Below are 19,167 nucleotides of genomic sequence, written 5' to 3'. Positions count from 1 at the left end.
CAGAGCAAGAAATGCAGCACTAAAATTCAAACATGCAATTCGATATTAAAAGGAAAATAATTTGGGAAAGCAAAGTGTCTCAACTTTTGCTTTTCAAAATGTAAAAGAAAATGCATACAGTGGCTACTGAGGTTGGGTAGGGAAATTTGAAGAGGAGAAGGTAACAACTATTTTTATCAAAAGTACACAAGCAACACAGCACAAGGTAACCCAGACAGGTACTGGGATAAAAAGGATGTATTGAAAACACGGAACAAACACCAGGAGGAACAGACAGAAATAATTTGTTTTATGAAGTTTCTCGAGACTTCTTTCTCCAAGACCTTTCTGTCTTATGGCACTGGTATCACTGTAGTGATGCAATTCCTCACATGGAATAGGATCTGGAGGTGTATCCATAGGTTTAAGTATGGCCATAGCACAATATTTTACTTCTGAAAAAGAAAGCTAATAATTTTTCTCAGTATATGGTGCATTTGCACACTTTTGTTCATACAGGCTGCACTGCAACTGGTGAGCAAAGATCTTTTGACTGGAATGAATATTTTCAATCATAATTGCTTTGTTAAATTATTGACAGTGTCCATGCTCAGCTTTCATTATTTTGGTACCAGTAGTGAGTGTGAAAATAAACAACAATTTTCTTATAACTGTGTTCCATCTCTTAGCTACAGGTATTATGACTGAAGGGACATCAGCTTTTACTAGAACAACTGAAATAGGCCAAAAACCCACTCACAGGTACACCCATAATTTTCAGGTGTCTAGACATCTTTCATCGACTGAAATCACTGATTTAACCTGAGAGCACCCCTTTTCATCTGAATAAACTCACATTGACTTAATTCAAGACTGGGAACTAGAATTTGTAATGTATATTATTTTATTGGTAGCCAGGAATTTCTGTCCTTTGTGGATTGTAAGTTCACTCTGCTGCACTGGGGTGTTCTAGTAACACCTTTATGTACCCATACAAATAAATGGATTTAGAATATTTGAGGATATAAAAGCACAGAATACATGGAAGGTAATGACAGGAGCAGGGCATTTGCTGAAGTGAGATATTTCATGTTACCTGTACCTCCTAGAAAGTCACTGTCCTTGTATCAGTGTCCAGCTTGATGGCTAAGGGACAGCTACAGGCCTTGTGCAGCAATCAGTCAGACACTCCATTTCCATGCTTCCAAACTGGCATTTGCTAGCATGTCCAAGTTTGGACATTTTGGGCAGGATCTAATGAGGGAATTGCTGCCCAGCACCCCTCAGAGCTGCTGAGTGGGACTTGACTGTAATTGGTACAAAGGATGGAGCTGCCTCTTCCCTGAGCTCTGTGTCAGGATGCCCTGTGCTATCAGCTGATGGAAACTCTCCCTGGGAGTTGGGCTGCACATTCTGAGTGGGACAGGCTGTGACCATGGGAGTGGTTGTTGATTGTTACAGCCTTCACACTCTATTCCTGCTGTAGCAATTTGTCTCATTTGGGATTAAAATCCTGCATGGCTTGAATTTTTCATAGGGTCTGTCATGGGCCAGAAGTGCAAAGTGGCCTCCCATAAGTGTAGAAGAATTACCTATGCTAAGGATGGTAAAACAAAATTCTGTATCAGGTGAAAAAACCTGGATCTTAAACGCTTGACATGGTTTCTGATTGTTTATTTGAGTATCTGGAATATTTTCATGTACCTACCATCAAATAAAAAAAACCCAATAATTTATGATGAGATGATGCAGGAGAACAGTGCTTTCTAAAAGTCTGTTTTCATATCACTATTGATCAATGGAGAAGAATCAGAAAAAGCATCACTGAAGCATAATATCAAGGAAACAGCATTTGAATAAAGCTCTAGTTGCACAATAACAAGTAGTGAAAGTTTATTACAGAATTTCTTAGTATTATCAGACAGAATAAATTATCAGATTATAAAGTTATATGAGCTTCTTAGGGGACAATATTTATCCCACAGGTAAGGATTACTTGAATAATTTACAAATTCCCTGGTGAATGAATTATGCATCCTTGTAAGCAAAATGTACATCACACACCCTAAACTGCCATGCACCACTTCTGCTGGGATGCAAGCCACACTTGATTCCTAAGACAAATTTCTCTTCATTAAAAGGAATTTCCATTGCACCTTGCTACAAAGTGCCACAACCCTGCAGGAAGAAATAACTGATCCCTGCTGGCTGAGTGTACCAGACGTGAATCATTGACTCCACTGTGGATGGAAAGAGATGGGCATGTGTGTGGGAAGAAGGAATTAAAGCTCGGGGCCAAGATCTCTGTAGGAAATCCTAAAAATAGCCAAACTTAGAAGAAGCATGGAGTAAGCTTTCTGGTTTCAGTATCAAGTCACTTAGTAAAATTAAGATTTGCTAAGGTGAAAATCTGAATCAACCACAGCTTTGATTTTCCTGTTACTCTACAGATCCTGCATATTGCCCAGGTTCAGAATTACAGTGCCCCATATCACACACCTCTCCTTTTAGGCATGCCAGCCTTTGACTGTAGCAGGGAACAGTAATTAACAGTGTAGGAAGGAAGGATATTGTGCATATATAAAGAGGAAATTGAAGAAGAGGCTGAAAGATAAAGTGGTACTCAAAAGAAAAAAAAAAAAGCTGCTGAATGATTGGTACAATTTCAGTAACATTTTCTTGTAAAATACTCAGTTTGCCCCTCCATCCCTCAGTATTCCACCCTCCTGCTGTACCTGTCTTTGCACAGGCATAATCTAGGGGACTAATACAAAGCAGTCAGGTCTACAAAACATGACCTTCACCAGTTTGGATGAACTGGGATTATTTTGATATAGAGAAAGGTGATAGAGTGTAAGCAGAAAAATATAAATGTCTGCAGAGAAAAGGAAGGAAGGAAATAATCTTTTTTTCCATGCTCATTTTGGGCATGATAAAAAGTAATGGGCTTAAAACCATAGCAGAGGAAATTTAGGTTAACCATTGGGAAAGCTTTTCTAACAGGAATGCATGGGGCAAAAAAATTTCCTAGGTAAAAAGCAGAAAGTCCATTTTTGTAGGCTTTTATGAACAGGTTAGGCAAACATCTGCCAGAAATAGTTTACATGCAGCTGATACTGCTATGAACAGGAGAGATGGGAGTAAATGATCTCTAAAAGTCCTTTCCAGCCTTATTTTTTTTATGATTCTGTAATCAACTTTGAAAGGAGCTTGGCATCACTCCTGTTGAAAATAATGGGAGATTGCAGAGTGTTCTGTAGTGGCATTCCAGATTTCCTCCGGTACAAACCAAGGTGGAACTGTGTGCATTTCAGTGGAGGGAAGGGGGACCTCGAGCTCCGGTAGCTGCAAGAAGGGTGGTAATTTATACCTAACTGCATTTGTCACACTCAGTATCTTGCATTGCCAAGGTCTTTAAAAAGCAGAAGGAATTTGATGCCTCTTTCAGGCCATTCTTCAGATTCTGTTCTGAACTAAAGCTGATGAGTAGCTGATAATGTTTCTTAGGTGGATGAGTAACTGCTTTTAATGCACTGTTTCACATAAATTAGAGCTTTCTCTACTCTGAATATTATTCTGAGCATATACTCTTAAATCATCAGAAAACAGTAAATTAAATGATAGATTTTAACTTTAATCTAAGGCACCATTTAAAGCTACACATAATTCTTCTCCCATTTCAGTGAGAACAATGCTCTGACACAGCTCAGGATGTGGCTCCCTGTGCTGCCAGCCATGGTTTGCTGTTTTCTAAAAAACAACCCCCCATTATTTTCATCCTCTACATAGACAAATAGAATTTATTCTAAGGCTATTTCTTAATTTTCGGCATTTAAATTTGAAATGTAATAATTACAACCCAGAAATTGTGAAGAAAATTTCATCTGAAGTTCACATTTATACTTAGATAATTTTTTACTTTATGACCAGCATTCTTTGGTGCCTTCCTCAGGAAAAGATACAGATACAAAATTCTATTCTTGAATTTAATATGTTATACTGTAATAATTTGTAGTGTAACTTGTTACACTTTTTGCATATTGATACATTTTCAGGTAACCAAAATATCTCTACAAAAACTTCATTTTGTACTCCCAGCTGCAATGTGCTATCAAAGATTCTTTATCTATTCCATCATGATGACTAATCAGTATTTCTGCATTGTGGACAAAGATTCCTGCATGAGTATATTTGACAGGAATCATTTATCTGCAGAAAGAATAACAGATTAATCTGCTCTTCCCTGAGAAAAAAAACCAAACAAAAACAAACAACAAAACAGAACAACAGAGTATCTTATATATTTAGATACTGATCTGAAATTTCATCAACAAATAGTGAAGAAGAGTCCTTATCTTTGACTCAAACATTTCTGCTGAGGCAATGAAGGGATCTGGAAATTAATGAATAGTATTATGCACTAAACCAAGCTATGAACTATTGCTTGAAGTTTTTTCTATTACACTTAGAGCAATGAATCTGAGAGTAACTCAAACATTGTTCATTTATTCCCATAACATCCCCACGAAGTTGCATTCCCATTTTGCAGAGAGCATGAAGACCATGTATCCAAAACCACACGGGGATCTGGTTAGCAGCGCAAGGGCTAAAATCTACTCTGGGTGCAAATTCCAGTAGATCCAAGGCCCCACAAGAATTTTCTCACTTTTTGATAAGATTAACTACAATCAGCCACCTAAAACTTCCACCTCCTGTCAGTGAAATCGTTTCACTACGGAGTAAATTCTGCTGAATTTACTCAAATTCCACTGTTGTGTGAATTTGAGCCTAAGGAGCCAGATACAGCTGCAAACACTCAGGAAGAGGAAGGGCTGTGGGGGAATGGACAACACAAGCCTGAAGCAGTTTTGTGCCTGGAAAAGTGTCCTGAATGATGCTCCCAGGGACATGTCTGAAAGCCTTGAAGTGCAGTTATGGTTTCATGCTGCTACATCACTGTCAGAGGGCGAGGATAAGGAAGGTTACCCTTTGATCACTGCAATCCAACTATTCTGCCTTCCAGGGTTTGCCCTGTGGCAAGGCACCAGATATTCTATGTCCCACTTATAGTCAGATGCACTCAAAAGAAGCTGAGGACACTGAGGACTTGATAGAAGACACTTCAGATTGTGTATCACTGGATTGTGAATTATAAGTAATAAATATATATATATAAATAGTACAAATGAAGATAGATAGCTACGCTGTCATTCTAAACTTTCCTTCATCATTTCATGTTGAGTCACTCTCAACCCTAAATATAGTTTGCCATTGTAATTTTCTTTTTAATTTTTCCCTTACACCCTAGCATGTTTTGAGCGCTCAAGACAACCTTCTTGAAATGAAAGACTTAAAGTGACAAGAGTATTTTTCAGCTACAGTTCAGATCCATACTTCCTGCTTAGGAATTTGGAGGATTCCCTTAGTACTAATGTTTTTCAGACCCAAACATTTTAGAAACAGTAGGTTTATCAAGAGGGGATTCTTTTAGAAGTGATTCACATACAGGTATTAGTTTAAAATGTCCCTCTTTTGGATGGATTATTTTGTCTGTCCTTTTCCAATATTAACAAGCTATCAGTAATTTTTCAGCTCATTTTCTCCAGTATGAAAAATATATGCAGTTTAGTGTGTGACTCACTTGCCAGGTCCAATAACATTCAGAGAAGCCTAATTTCATCTCATGTTATATTTTACTTATTTTCATGTTTTAAATAGATTAAATTGATCCTTGGATTTTTACTTTGGAATTATTTTTAAATAATACTTTTCAACAGACTGGTTTTATTTTATGAACCTGCTAATTTTGTATTCCTTCTTATTGTTCCTGCAGCACTTCATATTTACTGTATTTTTAAGAAAGAGCAGAAGAAAAATCAACTTCCAACGTTTTTATTATTATTATTATTATTATTATTATTATTATTATTATTATTATTATTATTATTATTATTTTTAACCTAAGGAATTGCAGATGTGATATGAGAGAAACCCACCCATCTAGTGCTAGTACAGAGTAGTGCATCCTGCAGAAATTTTTTAAGTAGCTCTGCACTCAGGCATGATTCACCAGGCTGTACAAGTTCTGACAGCCTTGCTGGGATCCAAATCATTCCCTAAGCAGCATTTGGTGGTTTCCACACTGTTCCCCATTTCATGTCCCACAAAGACTTAGTCATGTGGATGCACCATTTAGCTGGTGCTGTGTGCGGGCACAGTGCCATTCTGAGATGCCAAAGGATGGTGCAGGGAGAAGCAGAACACAGCCCTGGGCTTGCACAGGCACCACTGACCTGCATCTACAGCACAGCAGCTGACATGTGGGTCTCTCTGGAATATATTCCCTATATCTCTCAGTTCCAAAATTATGAAGCACAACTATGCAAGGCATACAAATAAGAGAAGCTGAGAATTTATCACAGTAAGAGATTTGTCACAACCAGCATTAACCCTTCTCTCATAATCATGACCTAGTTAACACAAAGCCAGGGCTCTCAGCTACCTGTGGGTGCTCTGAGTTAAGATCTTTGCTGAGTTCAGACCAGTTCCTTCAAAAGGATTTTACTGACAGAGCAGTTCATCCACACACAGAAAGGATGTGGGCAATAATTGAGTTCACTGTTGCAAACTCATGGAACTACAGGGACTAAAGTATCCCTTTAAGAGGCACAGTACCCCTAAAGTATTCCTTTAAGATGTATATCCTCATTTTGCTATTCAGTTTTATTAACAGAAAGATCTGAACTTTAAACCTTATTTCTATTCGTTTGTACTTGCAACAGTAATTGAATACATAGAGCACAAGAGGAGTTCATTCCCCATCCTTCACCTTAAAAATGTTTTATACTTACTAATAATATTAGTTCATTTGTGCCCATAAGCTCTAAATCCTTCTACAATAGTTGTGCAATATTGATTGAAAGGGGTTAGATCAAATTATTCCAGAAATTGAGCAGCTCCAAACTTTTAAGAGCTACTTTCAAGTAAGAACCGTCCCTATCATGCTTTTAAACTGCTAACAACAGAAAGCCCTGACATTCTTCTGTCAACATTTTCCTGAACCACAAATTGCTCATGCATTAGAAATTCACTTGAAATGGCATAAAAAGGCTGTGAAGTAAATGTATTCCTGAAGCCTGGGTCTGCAAGCCAGTGTAATTTCAGAAAACACCATACAGGCTGTAAAGACAGCAGATGCAAGGACTGAATTTAACTACATATGATAACTCAATTTATTTTCTCTGTAGTCTAGTAACTCAATAAGTCTTTAGCAGCTTTGTAAATAAACAGATGGATGCCATCAAACGCCAAAGAATGATAAATCTGATTGGTCTCTGTATAATTTTGGACAGCTTTATCCCAAAAATAGGCAGTGGAAGCATCTTACTCCAAGAGTGTGATAAAACAAACATGGGAAGGTAGATTATGGGCAATTGCTCTGTCCCAATAATGAATGAAACTTTCCATGATGCCAGGACTAAGAATCAGGACAGATCTCAATGTAATTATTTTCAGTTGAAGATTGATTTCTATTGATTAAAGAAAAAAAAATCTGCTTTTCCAGGGATTCAATGTTAGAGTAAGGAGAAATAGGTGATGGGACCCCTGCTGAAAGATTTAATTCATATACAACTTTAACTTTGAAAGGTTTATGGTTCTAATTTAGCTGTAAGCCATCTGCTCCACATAGTATGTGTTGACAATACAAAACCAAACCACCAATTTCACATAGGAAGGACACTTATCATCCAGTGCACCACTTGTACAGGGATTTGTTCACTTTCCCTAATTTTGCACCTCTAACTAGACATCTGTTGAATTCTCAAAGTTTAAGAGCACAAAATTGAAAAGGGGGCTCTGTTAGGTTGAGGTGTACATTCACATGGGCCCTCCTGCTGCCCATTTTCCCCATAAGAAACCCTGTGGTTTTGTGCCAGGAGAAGGAGAACAGGATGCTGCTTTACAGCATTATCTGAGCATCAATGTTTCCATTTGTGTAAAATATTAAAATATTTTTTCCCGTGAGATTTCCAGTAAAAGCTACATAAGTCTTGTACATTCTCTCGCAGCAAAATTCTGAAGTGAGAACTTCCCATGTTTGTTAGTTGCCTTTATAATTTTTTTTTCTTTTCCTTTCCTTTGTCAACATCTGTATCATTCATATCAAAAGCAGAAAAGCACGCTATGATTTCTTTCAACCAGGGAAAGCTTAGCCTTCCAAAGGGCCTAAGGCTCTGCCTGGGAGACAATCAAATTTGAAGACCTAAGTTTACGGCTTTTTAAATTCAGAAAGCCTATGAAAATGGCTAAAAAGCATCAAGTAACAAAGTAGGCTGTCGTTTGCAGGCAAAGACATGAAAGAGCCAAATAAGAATTGTCAAAAGTCAAGATGAGTTACACCTGGCAGAGGTTTAGTGAAACAAACATCCAAGGACTTTCACTGCATATAACTGAGAGACCAACACAGGACAGAGTCATTACATAGAAAGAATGAAGAGAGATCAGGTATTTTCTAGATATTGTCCCAGGAGTGAATTTGAAGGTTTTCAAGGAGGGAGATAATGTTTATCAAAGAGGGTACCATCAATACGGATAATGGAATGAGGATATGGAAACAGACAAAACAGAAGTTTTATGAAATGACATTAGGGTAATCAGAACACTAATTCTGTAAGAATACCAGAAAACAAAGGCTGATAACAGGGAAATTTAATAATCTGTCATGTCAGATGCATACAAATTGAGAACAGTAACTGCTGTTTCTTTCAAACTAAATATTGTCTAGATTCAAGGAAAAATATATTCAGTTATTTACCGATCTATTAATCAGACTCTATGAGGTACTTTGCCAGAAGAAATAATTAAAGGCAGGTAAATGGAAATCAAGTCAAAATGCAACAACATTTCATCAAAGATTGTGCCAGAATCCCCTGATAGTTTTCTAGAATAAGTTAGATGATTTTCTTTGAAAGAGTATGCAGAATATTTTCTAGATTTCTGAGATCTTATAATGTGAAAATTTATCAAGAGATAAATTATCAAAAAAGAAGATAAAGAAGTTATGGAGAGTGAATAATGGCATGAAGGAGAGAAAGAATAGTTTTGAAGAGAAAGAAGGCTGATGAAGGTGTAACATGGAAACAAGAGTCATACTTTTTACTGTTAATTTTTGTGTTCATTAGAGAGCTAGGCATTAGTGTAATTAAATTCAATCATGGCAAACATCACTATGTACCATCAATACAGAGAAGGCTTAGAATATAATCCAGAAAGAGATGCATGACCCCAAGAACTTGAGGAATATACAGGTACTCAGATGGAACAAGAAAATTCAAAGCCATGTATTTTGGAAAAAAAAAAGAAACTTATACTCTAAGAGTTTACAGTTCAAGGAAGAAAGTAAGTTGGCTGCAGAAATATCAAGTTGGAAAGGGGGAAAAATGTTTTTAAAAAGTAAATGTTAAAAGGAATAGAGTAACAAAATGTTAATGCCACAGGGCAATGCCAGATGGGCCTTCACATGGCTCTTTGAGTACAAACCTGGTCATGCAAGGTAAAAAGAGATGAGCTGAGGCTAAAACTGGGACAAAGCACTACAAAGGTGTTCAGAAGACTGAAGAGCAGGTTCAGAGCAGACCTCATTTACCTTGGCAAAATGAAGGTGGAGAAAATATCTGATTGCTGTGTTAAAACACTGTGGGTGATGGATGAAAATAGCAGAGCCCCAAGTACTGCAGCTGATGGTGAGCAGGCAGGTATGGCTGAGGATGGTGTTTCTTTCCAGGTTAGAGCCTTTGATCAGAAGGTTTGCATCCTAGTGCATCTGTTTGTGGCCAGAAGCTTTGCATCATGAGCATTCATCATTGCTTCTGCATTCCCATGACAACAGGAGAGAGGAAACCACTAAATTGTCACCTGGATGCAACCTGACGACAGCTCAGACAACCTCCCCACACAGGGGAAGAGATGGACATGGCTGCACTTACACTTCACAGTGTTCAGAATTTTACACCCTCCTCAGACATCCTTTGACTTCCCATTATCTGACTAAAACTGCAAAAACCCCAAAAGAAAAAAAGTATTTCTAATACTCTGAAGAAACAGTGACAGTTTTGGATTGAAAAATGAATAACTGGTTGTCAAAGAAATGTTCACAGTACTTAACAGTTTTTATTAATATGTCTCATTTTATTGAGTCCCTCTAGGGCAGCAAATCCAGTGATAAAGTTGTAAAACAACCATCTCCACCTCCTCTATTCTCCTGCTCTCTCTCTTTTTTTTCTTATCTTTTTACCTTTTTCAGCTGATGGCTCCACAGCATGCAGGTTTTACTGTCCAATCAATAAGTTACTTTTGCCAAGATGTGTGGAAGACACATTGCTAGCATTATACTGCATGTTCTTCATATTAAAATGTTTATGTCCTTTCCAAGTATATTCTTCAGAATTTAAAGGAATCAAATTTGTATGGCTAGAATGATGTAAAAGCTAATTCATTACAGAACCACCTAAAATTCTGTAAAAGAGCAGACAAAATCAATACCTCATTCTTCATCACTTACAAAGCCTTCTGTGCTAGGAACCTCTGTAGTTTTCAAGTAAACTTTATCCTGCACGTTGCAGAAGTAACTGCTCTGGCTTTGGGCTGGAGTAGGGGTGGTGGTGGCTAGCAGGTCTTATGATCTCCTTTGTTTTTGCTATTGCCATCAATATTTTTTAAGTAATCATTGGCACCATCTGCCACTTACCACTGTGTTCTTTTTACAGTGTCAATACTATAAACACAGTCTGCTCCCTCATTTGATGCAGTGCAGAAGGATGGAATTAGGCAGAAAATAGTCACTCCAAAAATAGGCCTTACTGCTCAAAAGGAAGCAACTCCTTCACTAAAATGATCTTGGGAAGAGATGATTTTAGTTTACATCAAGTCTTAGAGCTATTTCCTTAAGCATCTCCAGCTAACTGAAAAGAACCCCAGATTTTACAGTCTCTCATTGCCAGTAAGTTGAAGATACTGCTTAATATACTAATTAGGAGTTTAGTTTGAGTTCTAGTCATTAAAACTCTTACAAAGACTATTTTGATTTTCTCCCACAATGTTAATGTTTTCTATTTTTTTTTCTTTTGAGCATTTAACTGGCATCATGTTCGTAACTAATATGTAATATCCCTCAACAAATTACCAAAATTACATTTCTATACAAAATGCTCTAGGTGTGCCTTAGATTAAAGAGAAAGATTAAATCCAGTCTTCACACAATCTAAAGAGTAAAAGGAAACTCAAATATTTCTGTTCCCCACTGAGTCTTTTATAATATTTCAGCTTATCTTTAGAGCTTCTGATCAAATGAACATGACTGTGCAACTTTGCATAATAAATAAAATGTCTGACTCACCCCTGTATTTTAACACAGGTTCTAGACATCTGCACCATTTTTCACTTATTTCCAGTTGTATGTTGGGACTTCAGAGGAAATAAGAGAACTGAGATATTTTTGTTTTGATATTTCATTATTTGAAAAATCTTGCTATTCATGATGGATGGAGGTGTCTCTTCTAGAGGTGTTGTAGTTACTTTTGCTCATGTTTTTATAATCTTTTCTCTGTTTACATGCCATTTTACCCTATCTGAACAGTACTTTTAGATTACAAATATAAAATGTACTTTGGTGAATCAATGTCCATAAAACAGCAAACAATGAAAGCAAGCCAAGTTCTGTCTCCAAAATTACAAAGGAGAGACAACATTCAATCTAGAGATGTGGATTGCTATGGACCAAACAACAGCATGATGCACGGAAATAAGTTTGCTTAAATAAAAAGTAGGACCTTACTTTGTAGGGCCTAATAGGCCATCTGGGAAAAAACAGAGTGCAGAAGTATGTTTATTCTGATCTAGACATCTATCATTTTTCAGAGTCCCTTTTTCCTTTTGCAATATCAATTTTAGGTTTCTTTTTCAGATGTTTAGGAATCTAAATAATCAGTTGTGAATATCTTCCCGTTTCTATGTCTACCCTCACTTTTCTTCTCCCCCCCTTTCAGTATTTACAGTTTTTCTTCAATAAAGCAGAGATTCAACCCTCCTCTGTGTGTCTTAATGACAGTGTATTTTCTGCTACAACTTTTACTTATATTTTTCTACAGAAAAATCTATACTCATCCTTGTAGCACTACTGACTTTATTGGGTTATTTTGCAAGTATGAAAGGACTGTGCAAAGGAATGAGTTTTTAGGAGGTAGAAATTCATGAGACTTACATGCCCCAGTGTATGTCTGCAACCAGTTCTGCATACTGAGATAGGTACACATATGAAGCCATTCTACAAATGAAAAGCCATAAGCTACGGTTTTGTTTCCAAGGGTCAGAAAAATTGAGCAATATAATTAAATATAATACTCTATAAAAACTATTAGTTAATTCATATTTATGTTAATGTGCCTCTTATGATATGCATTAGGTTTTTTGTATTTTAATCAGAGAAAATTATAAATACAATCAGGAAAGCCTTGTTACTGTTTTCAACCAGAGCTAATTGTCTTGTAGAACACTTAATGAGCCATTATTCATTATGATGGTGAGGACAGGGAAGGCAGATGGCATGGTAGTTTTATTGATTCCGTGATCCTACTGTAGCTTGCTGATTAAGTAGGATTGAACACCACAGTTAGTGTGTGTGGCCAGAATTACACAAAATTCTGTTTTGAGTCAAGGATATCAGACAGGAACTTTCAGACATCACTGTTTGGAGGCCTGCCATCCTAATTTGTATTGTAACAACAGAATATTGCACACAGTCTTCCATTTCAGCTTCCATTCAATTTCCAAGTGTTATTTTATGGCTTAAGTTAGATTCACCTCATCCTGTCACAGCCATGGAGGTGTTAAAAGATCTACTAAGGAAGAGACCATTCAGCTCACTGCCTCAATAGGGAATTTCCTCTACTGGGTGTTCTATCACTTCTACCCTCTTGGTAGACAGGCAAGTGCTGCTGTGTGAAAGTCAAATAACCTGTAAATAAGTCAGAAATTACACCCCTTGATTCTGAATTATTTTGAAATGGTTTAATATTCTCATTTCTCTTCGTGCTTTACAGCACAAAGTGGCCTTATCCCAGAATGATGCAAGCATTGTTTTATAAACTTATTGTACAATAACTCAATACCTCAAAGCATGAGATTTAGTTGGTTTTAGTAGTAATGATGACATGGTCACAGTTCTTTTAACAGAATTTATCACATTACCAAGCTATTCTTTCTGTATTGCCCAATATATCACCGGAGCTGTATGAAGACCTTGAAGGAATTATTTTTGGGCCTTCCACTGGTGATAATTCATAGGCACTTTTTTCTGCATTAAGGTGTATATTATCCTCTTTTTTTCTGGTCTAACTTGTTTTGTTCAATCCCCTTTACAATGTATAATTTAGTTCTTTCTAGAGAACTAAAGCAGCTGCTCTCATTATTAGATCTGCTTTGATATTAAGAAGAGTTTAAGCTATTTAAATCATGGGGTCAGACACTACAGCAATAAAAGATGATCTCAAGCTTCCAGTGCATCATAAAACTTGCAAGTCACATATGAACTACACTGATGCATTTGTACTGATAGACATGTGAACCCTACAGACAATTGCTATTTTTTGGACCCTCTAATTTTGTTTTCATTACACAGGTACAACACAGTGAATGAGATAACTGAAGAATGAAGAAAGCACACGCTCTATCAGTCAATCCAAACTGAGAAATTTAACTTAATGTTTTGCATCGATCATTCTAATTTATACTTTGTCTCTAATTTCTTTCACTTAAAAACAATTACTTCAGTTATCTCAGAGAAGTATAATTGAATTGTTAGCTTGCACCCAAAAGAAAATGTAAGGTCTGCTATGAAACACCTAACCTACCATGATGACAATGTTCTGTGACTTTCCAGATCTTCAGGATATTTAATTCTAAAAATAGGTGGGTCATTGAAAATATCTCTTTTTAGGACACGAATCACAATGACTAGTGTTTATTTTCTTTTGCAATAAATTCATTTTTATCAATATTTTGACTGAGTCTACATGATCAATCTGTATAAAATCTATTTTAAATAACAGATTAATTTTAAGTTGTTTAACTGTTTAACTTACAGAACTAGGCCTGAGTGCTAAACAATGTTATTGAAAGTCTGTAAAGTTGTGAGTATTTTCTGCAGGAAGCAGAGAACACACAGACCTGCACTGGGACATATGGTCTCTCCTAGAGAAGTTTTTTGCCATGCATAGCCTTTGGCCAAAGCCCACCATCTGTAGCTTCAACTTTCTCTCCAGCTGCTGGTAAAGGTGAAGTATAGAACATATGCTGCACAAAGAGTAACCTTTACATTAGGGTTTAGTTTATTCTTTGGTTTGTTGGGTTGTTTTTTTTGTTTTGTTTTTGTCTTTTTTTTTTTTTTTGAACATTCAGAGACATTTTTCAACAAAATATTTGTTAATGTAAAACTCAGAAAAGAAAACTCAAAATCAGAGCTTAAAAAGTTACGTATACACCTAGGAGCTCCAGTGGGGCATAGATTAGTTATTTATGTAAAGAATTTTCTTCCTCAGTTTTGGAGAAAATGCAGGACAATAAAAATACAGGCATTCCCTTCTTATGTTAGGGATGTATGCACAGAAGGAACAAATGTCACATTCTCCCAATGTGAACTGGGAATGAGCATCCTTGAGGTATGATTTAAACAAAGGTGCTTGACACACTGTCATTTCTACCCTAGAACGATCCCAACGAGCTGGAAAATGGCTGTGTGCGAGTAATAGAGGATTCTAATATTACTTGGCAAGACATAATTACTGAACACACGACTTCCACCTCCATATCATTGGTTTTGTCTAACTTAGGTCATAAGGGAAGCCAACTGCATAGAGAACGTGTGTGTTGCCCAAAGTTTCCACATCATTTCCAAAAACTTGGCAGTGTTCACAGCATCTGCTCCCAGGCAGCCCAGGGTGCTGCAGGACAGCAATGGAGTGAGCAGAACTACAGCCATGCCAACAAACTCGCATAATAGCTCCTGCCCAGCCCAGGCATGGCTACAGAGAGCAATCCATGAGCACCAAAACTCACCATACACAAGAAAAAATGTACATAGCCACGTAATCTGATACACTCTACTGGCTGAACACCTCAAGCATTTCTATTTGCTTTTGACCCTGAACAAAGTGAAAGTTGTTGGACTAAATAATTTACCTATTTTGAAACACTAAGTGGCTGACAGGTACCATAATAGCACATGGAAGAATAGCATTCCAAATATATGCCTACACAGCTAGTGGAGGGTAAAGCAATGAGAAGACAGAACATAACAGGAGGATAAAACATGTTTAAAAAGAGGTGCATTCTTTCACAGGTTGAGAAACGTGCAGAGTGACACAACTGGTGTGTTGTTGAACCCAGGTCCTGTTTCTAAACACCCATACCTTCCATGATTTACACACAGCAAAGATCAGCAATTACTTTTCAAAGAGTTCTTTATATGGTAAATAGAAGCTGATAATAAAAAACCTAAACGAATACATTTTTACTGTCAAGATGCACATCATAGGTAAATTTGAAAACAACAAAAATAGTCCCTCCAAAAACATTTTAAGCTTCAATTTCAACAATTACTTTTAATTTCCTTTCATAATGTTTTTTCTTGTTGCAAGACTATAAACACCTTCATTTCTTTTTCATTTCCTTGAAACATGAACAGGGAATAAGCAAAACATCCTTACTCTCTCATTGCTCTCTTCAGAGCACTTACATTTATATATTTCTTCCAGGAAATGGATTTGACAAAGCATCAGTAACACTTTTATTTTCATAGCACTTCCAAAAATGATATTCCAAGCCATAAACAGCATTTTAAGAACTAAGTCCTCATCTCAGAGCTCAGAGGGAAAAAATTTAACACCCCTCACCCTCAAAAAATGAACTAAAACTCCCAAATAAATAACAGATAGTGATCAGGCCAAAGGAAGAACACCCAGCTGAGCTTATTTCCAACATAAGTCAACTGAGTTTGCCCTCATCATTACTCAATACTTTTTAATCTCTTAAATGGATTTTTGAAGGTTAAAAGGATATCTTTTCTGGCTCTTAATGATAAAAGTTAGCCTGAAAGCATATTTTCTGGTTTATTCCTGCATTTCGGGCACATACCATGCAGTCTACTATTTCTTGCAAAGGTGTTCATCTTGGCTGCAGCTGCAGTGAAGTCTGAATGAGTAAACTGCTCACATGTGCAGTGTCACATTACTGGCCACACTTTCTTGTCATGGCTCTTTTGTGTCACATCACTGTAGGCAGTTATTCAAAGAATTTTAAAGGTGCAGGTAGTACCTCCTGTTTGGGAAGTATTTTATGAGAATGTTTTTGTACAATAATCTAGCAGTGAAGGTAGGTCACCACAAGAAGTGCTTCCAGATAATGCAAGTGCTACTTTAAAATGAGCTGGGATCACTTCCTAAGTGAACACCTCCCTATAGAAGCATTCACTCACACAATTCCAGTTTTTATCTGACAGGCATTCTGGGAAATAGTAGTGTTTTAATTGAGTCCCAGCCAGCAAAGTGTTGGGATTTATGGTGTAAACTAGACTGCACTAAATTTTAGCCTGAAGTGAAAATACTCACTGATATTCCCTGTACAGCCTCATTTACAGCAGCTTGAACTGAAACCATGGAAGTGGCTGCATATGAATTTTTTTTCCCTGAGAGACAATGTTGGAGCATATTGACATGCACAAGTACTGCTTCAGGAAGTCCTAATGAAATGTGGCTGGCTTAATCACTGGGCTTTTTATTTGGACACGACACCAAATTCCCATGAAAAATGAAGTTGGGGCTAAACTTAACATCGGCTTGACCAAGCAGCTCCTTGTATCCATCTGCTGTGCCATTATTTTGGATCTGTGAGGGTGATTTTGCCCAGGCAGAGAGTGTAGGAGGAGACAGACACAAGAGGCCCCCCAGCAGCCTTACCTGACTGCCCAGGTGGAGGAACCCCTGCTGGTCCCCTGGGCAGGCACAAAAACACCGTCAGGACGGCGGCTCTGTTTCCTGAGCACGGCTCGATGGCAATCGGCTTAGGAGCACCCTGGAGAAGGAAAACACCCAGGTTAACCTTTGACATCTCCATTCCATTTTCACTCATGCACCTTTAGGGTTTTTTAATGAACAGTGTAACAGTTTTTCCGTTGCATTCCCACAGATTGTCTGAACCATGTTAATTGACTTAAAAATGGGTTCTGACAGCCCACGCTGCAGATCTAACCAAACAAAAAATAAAGCATCAGAGGGACAGCAAAATTTTACTGAATTTTATAGTCTGCTAAATGTAGTGATATCAAATTAAAGCTTAGGAAACAGCAAAACCTTTTGATATATACATCGGTATCTGAGAGTAGCCCACTTCCCCATCTCTATTAAGAAGTATCCATGTGAAAGAATTCTGCTTCAACAGCATCCATCACCTAGTCTGCCTAATGCCAAAACCATAAAATGAGTGCAAATATACACTATATACCAACAGCTAAAGGCACTCAATCCCTCTTGAGAGCCCCAGACCAGGAATTCTGCCTTCTCTCTGCCTGTCCTGCTAAGGAAATGATTTCTTCAAGGCAGAACCTTCCTGATTCTTTTTGCATATGCAAAAGATAGGTGCAGTGCAACTATATTTATATATGCTCAGAAACCATCTGAAAATGTTGCCTGTATGACAATCATCCTGCTTTCTCTTCTGTAATCTATGACAGCAGTGGTGTTGATGGCAGGGGGTTTGTGCTGTTACCAAACTCTCATTAACTATATAGATAATTAAATTTGCAGCTAGCTTTCAACTAAATGGTTGCTAACTAATTGTTCTTGATGTACCAAGGACAGTAGGAGTTGGGAAAACAAAGCAAAGCAGTCCACAAAGGCATAGAATAGTAAGTTTTAAGATGAAAATGTACAATGTATCCACATTTCCATGTTCCCAAGCTTTGTGTTCACTCAGAGATAGGCATTTCACTTCTGAGAGCTTAAACATTTAGTCAAGCACTAAAGATATTCCTAAAAACATTAGGTCAAAATCAGCATAATCATTTCTTTCTTTTTCTGTTTGCAAATTTTCTAAATGTCTGTCATGTTCCAAGGCAAAATATGAGTTCAACATTTGGATTCAAAATTCAAAGCCAGAAAACTTTCTATTTACATAAAAAATGCAATGTATACATGAATGTCAACTGATTCCAGTATTCTAAGAAAAAAATGATAGTTTAGTCAAGTTAAATACACTGCAAAGTACTTGATATAAGGAAAACAAAGGCACTTCCATCATGTAAAGCAATAATAATTCTCTATTTTTCTACCTCCAAGTAACCAACATTTATTATTGCTCAGTGAAAAAAAAGGTAAATATACTTTTTATTTTTTTTTACGTCATGGTCATATTTAAAAGGCATTTCTGTAGATTCTTTTAAAGCTACACCATTAAAGAACTTGGGTAAATAATGACATCTAATTTAAAAATGCCATGTCATCGGGAATGACAACTTACATTCACCAAAACCTTTACCAAATGATAAAACAGAAAATGAAAACCCCAAAAGCTCCAGCTGGTGTTACTAATGCAAGCAATAGAGCCTTTAAGTCAACATTCCTGACTTGTCACAACAGCAAATCAAACAAATATTTGAAAACACAAAGGAAATGAAATCTTCATTGTAAAATGTAATTCAGAAAACTTTATGCAGACACACAACTGAGTAGAACAAATTCACTGCTATGACTTTTAATTTGGTGATTACTTTCTTATAAATCCACATGATGATATTTTCTTTTGCTGTATAATATGAACCCTTTGATCAACAGGCCCCATCCTTCTCTGTTTGAAGTTTATACTAATGCTCTTCAAAACACAATTGGAGGAAATGATTTCTGATAAATACTCTTTCAAAGGACTTCATCCAAAAATAAAATACAGTAAGAATTTTGTGCTTTTTTTTTCTTTATAAAAAAAAATTAAGACTGCAGAAGCAAGATGTCTTATCTTAACTTCACATCATTCAGGTTCCCTAGCAAAATAACACAGTGGCATAGAGCAAATGATAATAATTTAGATAGCCTAAGGTTTGTCAGTTGTTTAAAGATAAATACATAACCATGAATCAAAGTTATT

General features: G+C 36.9%; 1 protein-coding gene across 3 annotated transcripts in view; it reads right to left on the bottom strand.

Moving 5' to 3' along the window:
• The window catches only part of ATRNL1 (attractin like 1), a 432,739-nt gene that overhangs the window by 34,537 nt on the left and 379,035 nt on the right, over positions 1 to 19,167 (bottom strand). For all 3 annotated transcript variants that reach the window (XM_071445975.1, XM_071445974.1, XM_071445973.1), the window contains one exon: positions 16,989 to 17,103. In XM_071445975.1, coding sequence (XP_071302076.1) covers positions 16,989 to 17,103 — 115 coding nt within the window. The remainder of the gene's footprint in view (positions 1 to 16,988; positions 17,104 to 19,167) is intronic.

Source organism: Agelaius tricolor, unplaced genomic scaffold (assembly GCF_023055355.1).
Source record: "Agelaius tricolor isolate 1412-34295 unplaced genomic scaffold, bAgeTri1.0.p SCAF_22, whole genome shotgun sequence".
NCBI lineage: Eukaryota > Metazoa > Chordata > Aves > Passeriformes > Icteridae > Agelaius > Agelaius tricolor.
The sequence above is the reverse complement of the archived record's forward strand: the minus strand, read 5'-3'. Positions and strand labels throughout refer to the sequence as shown.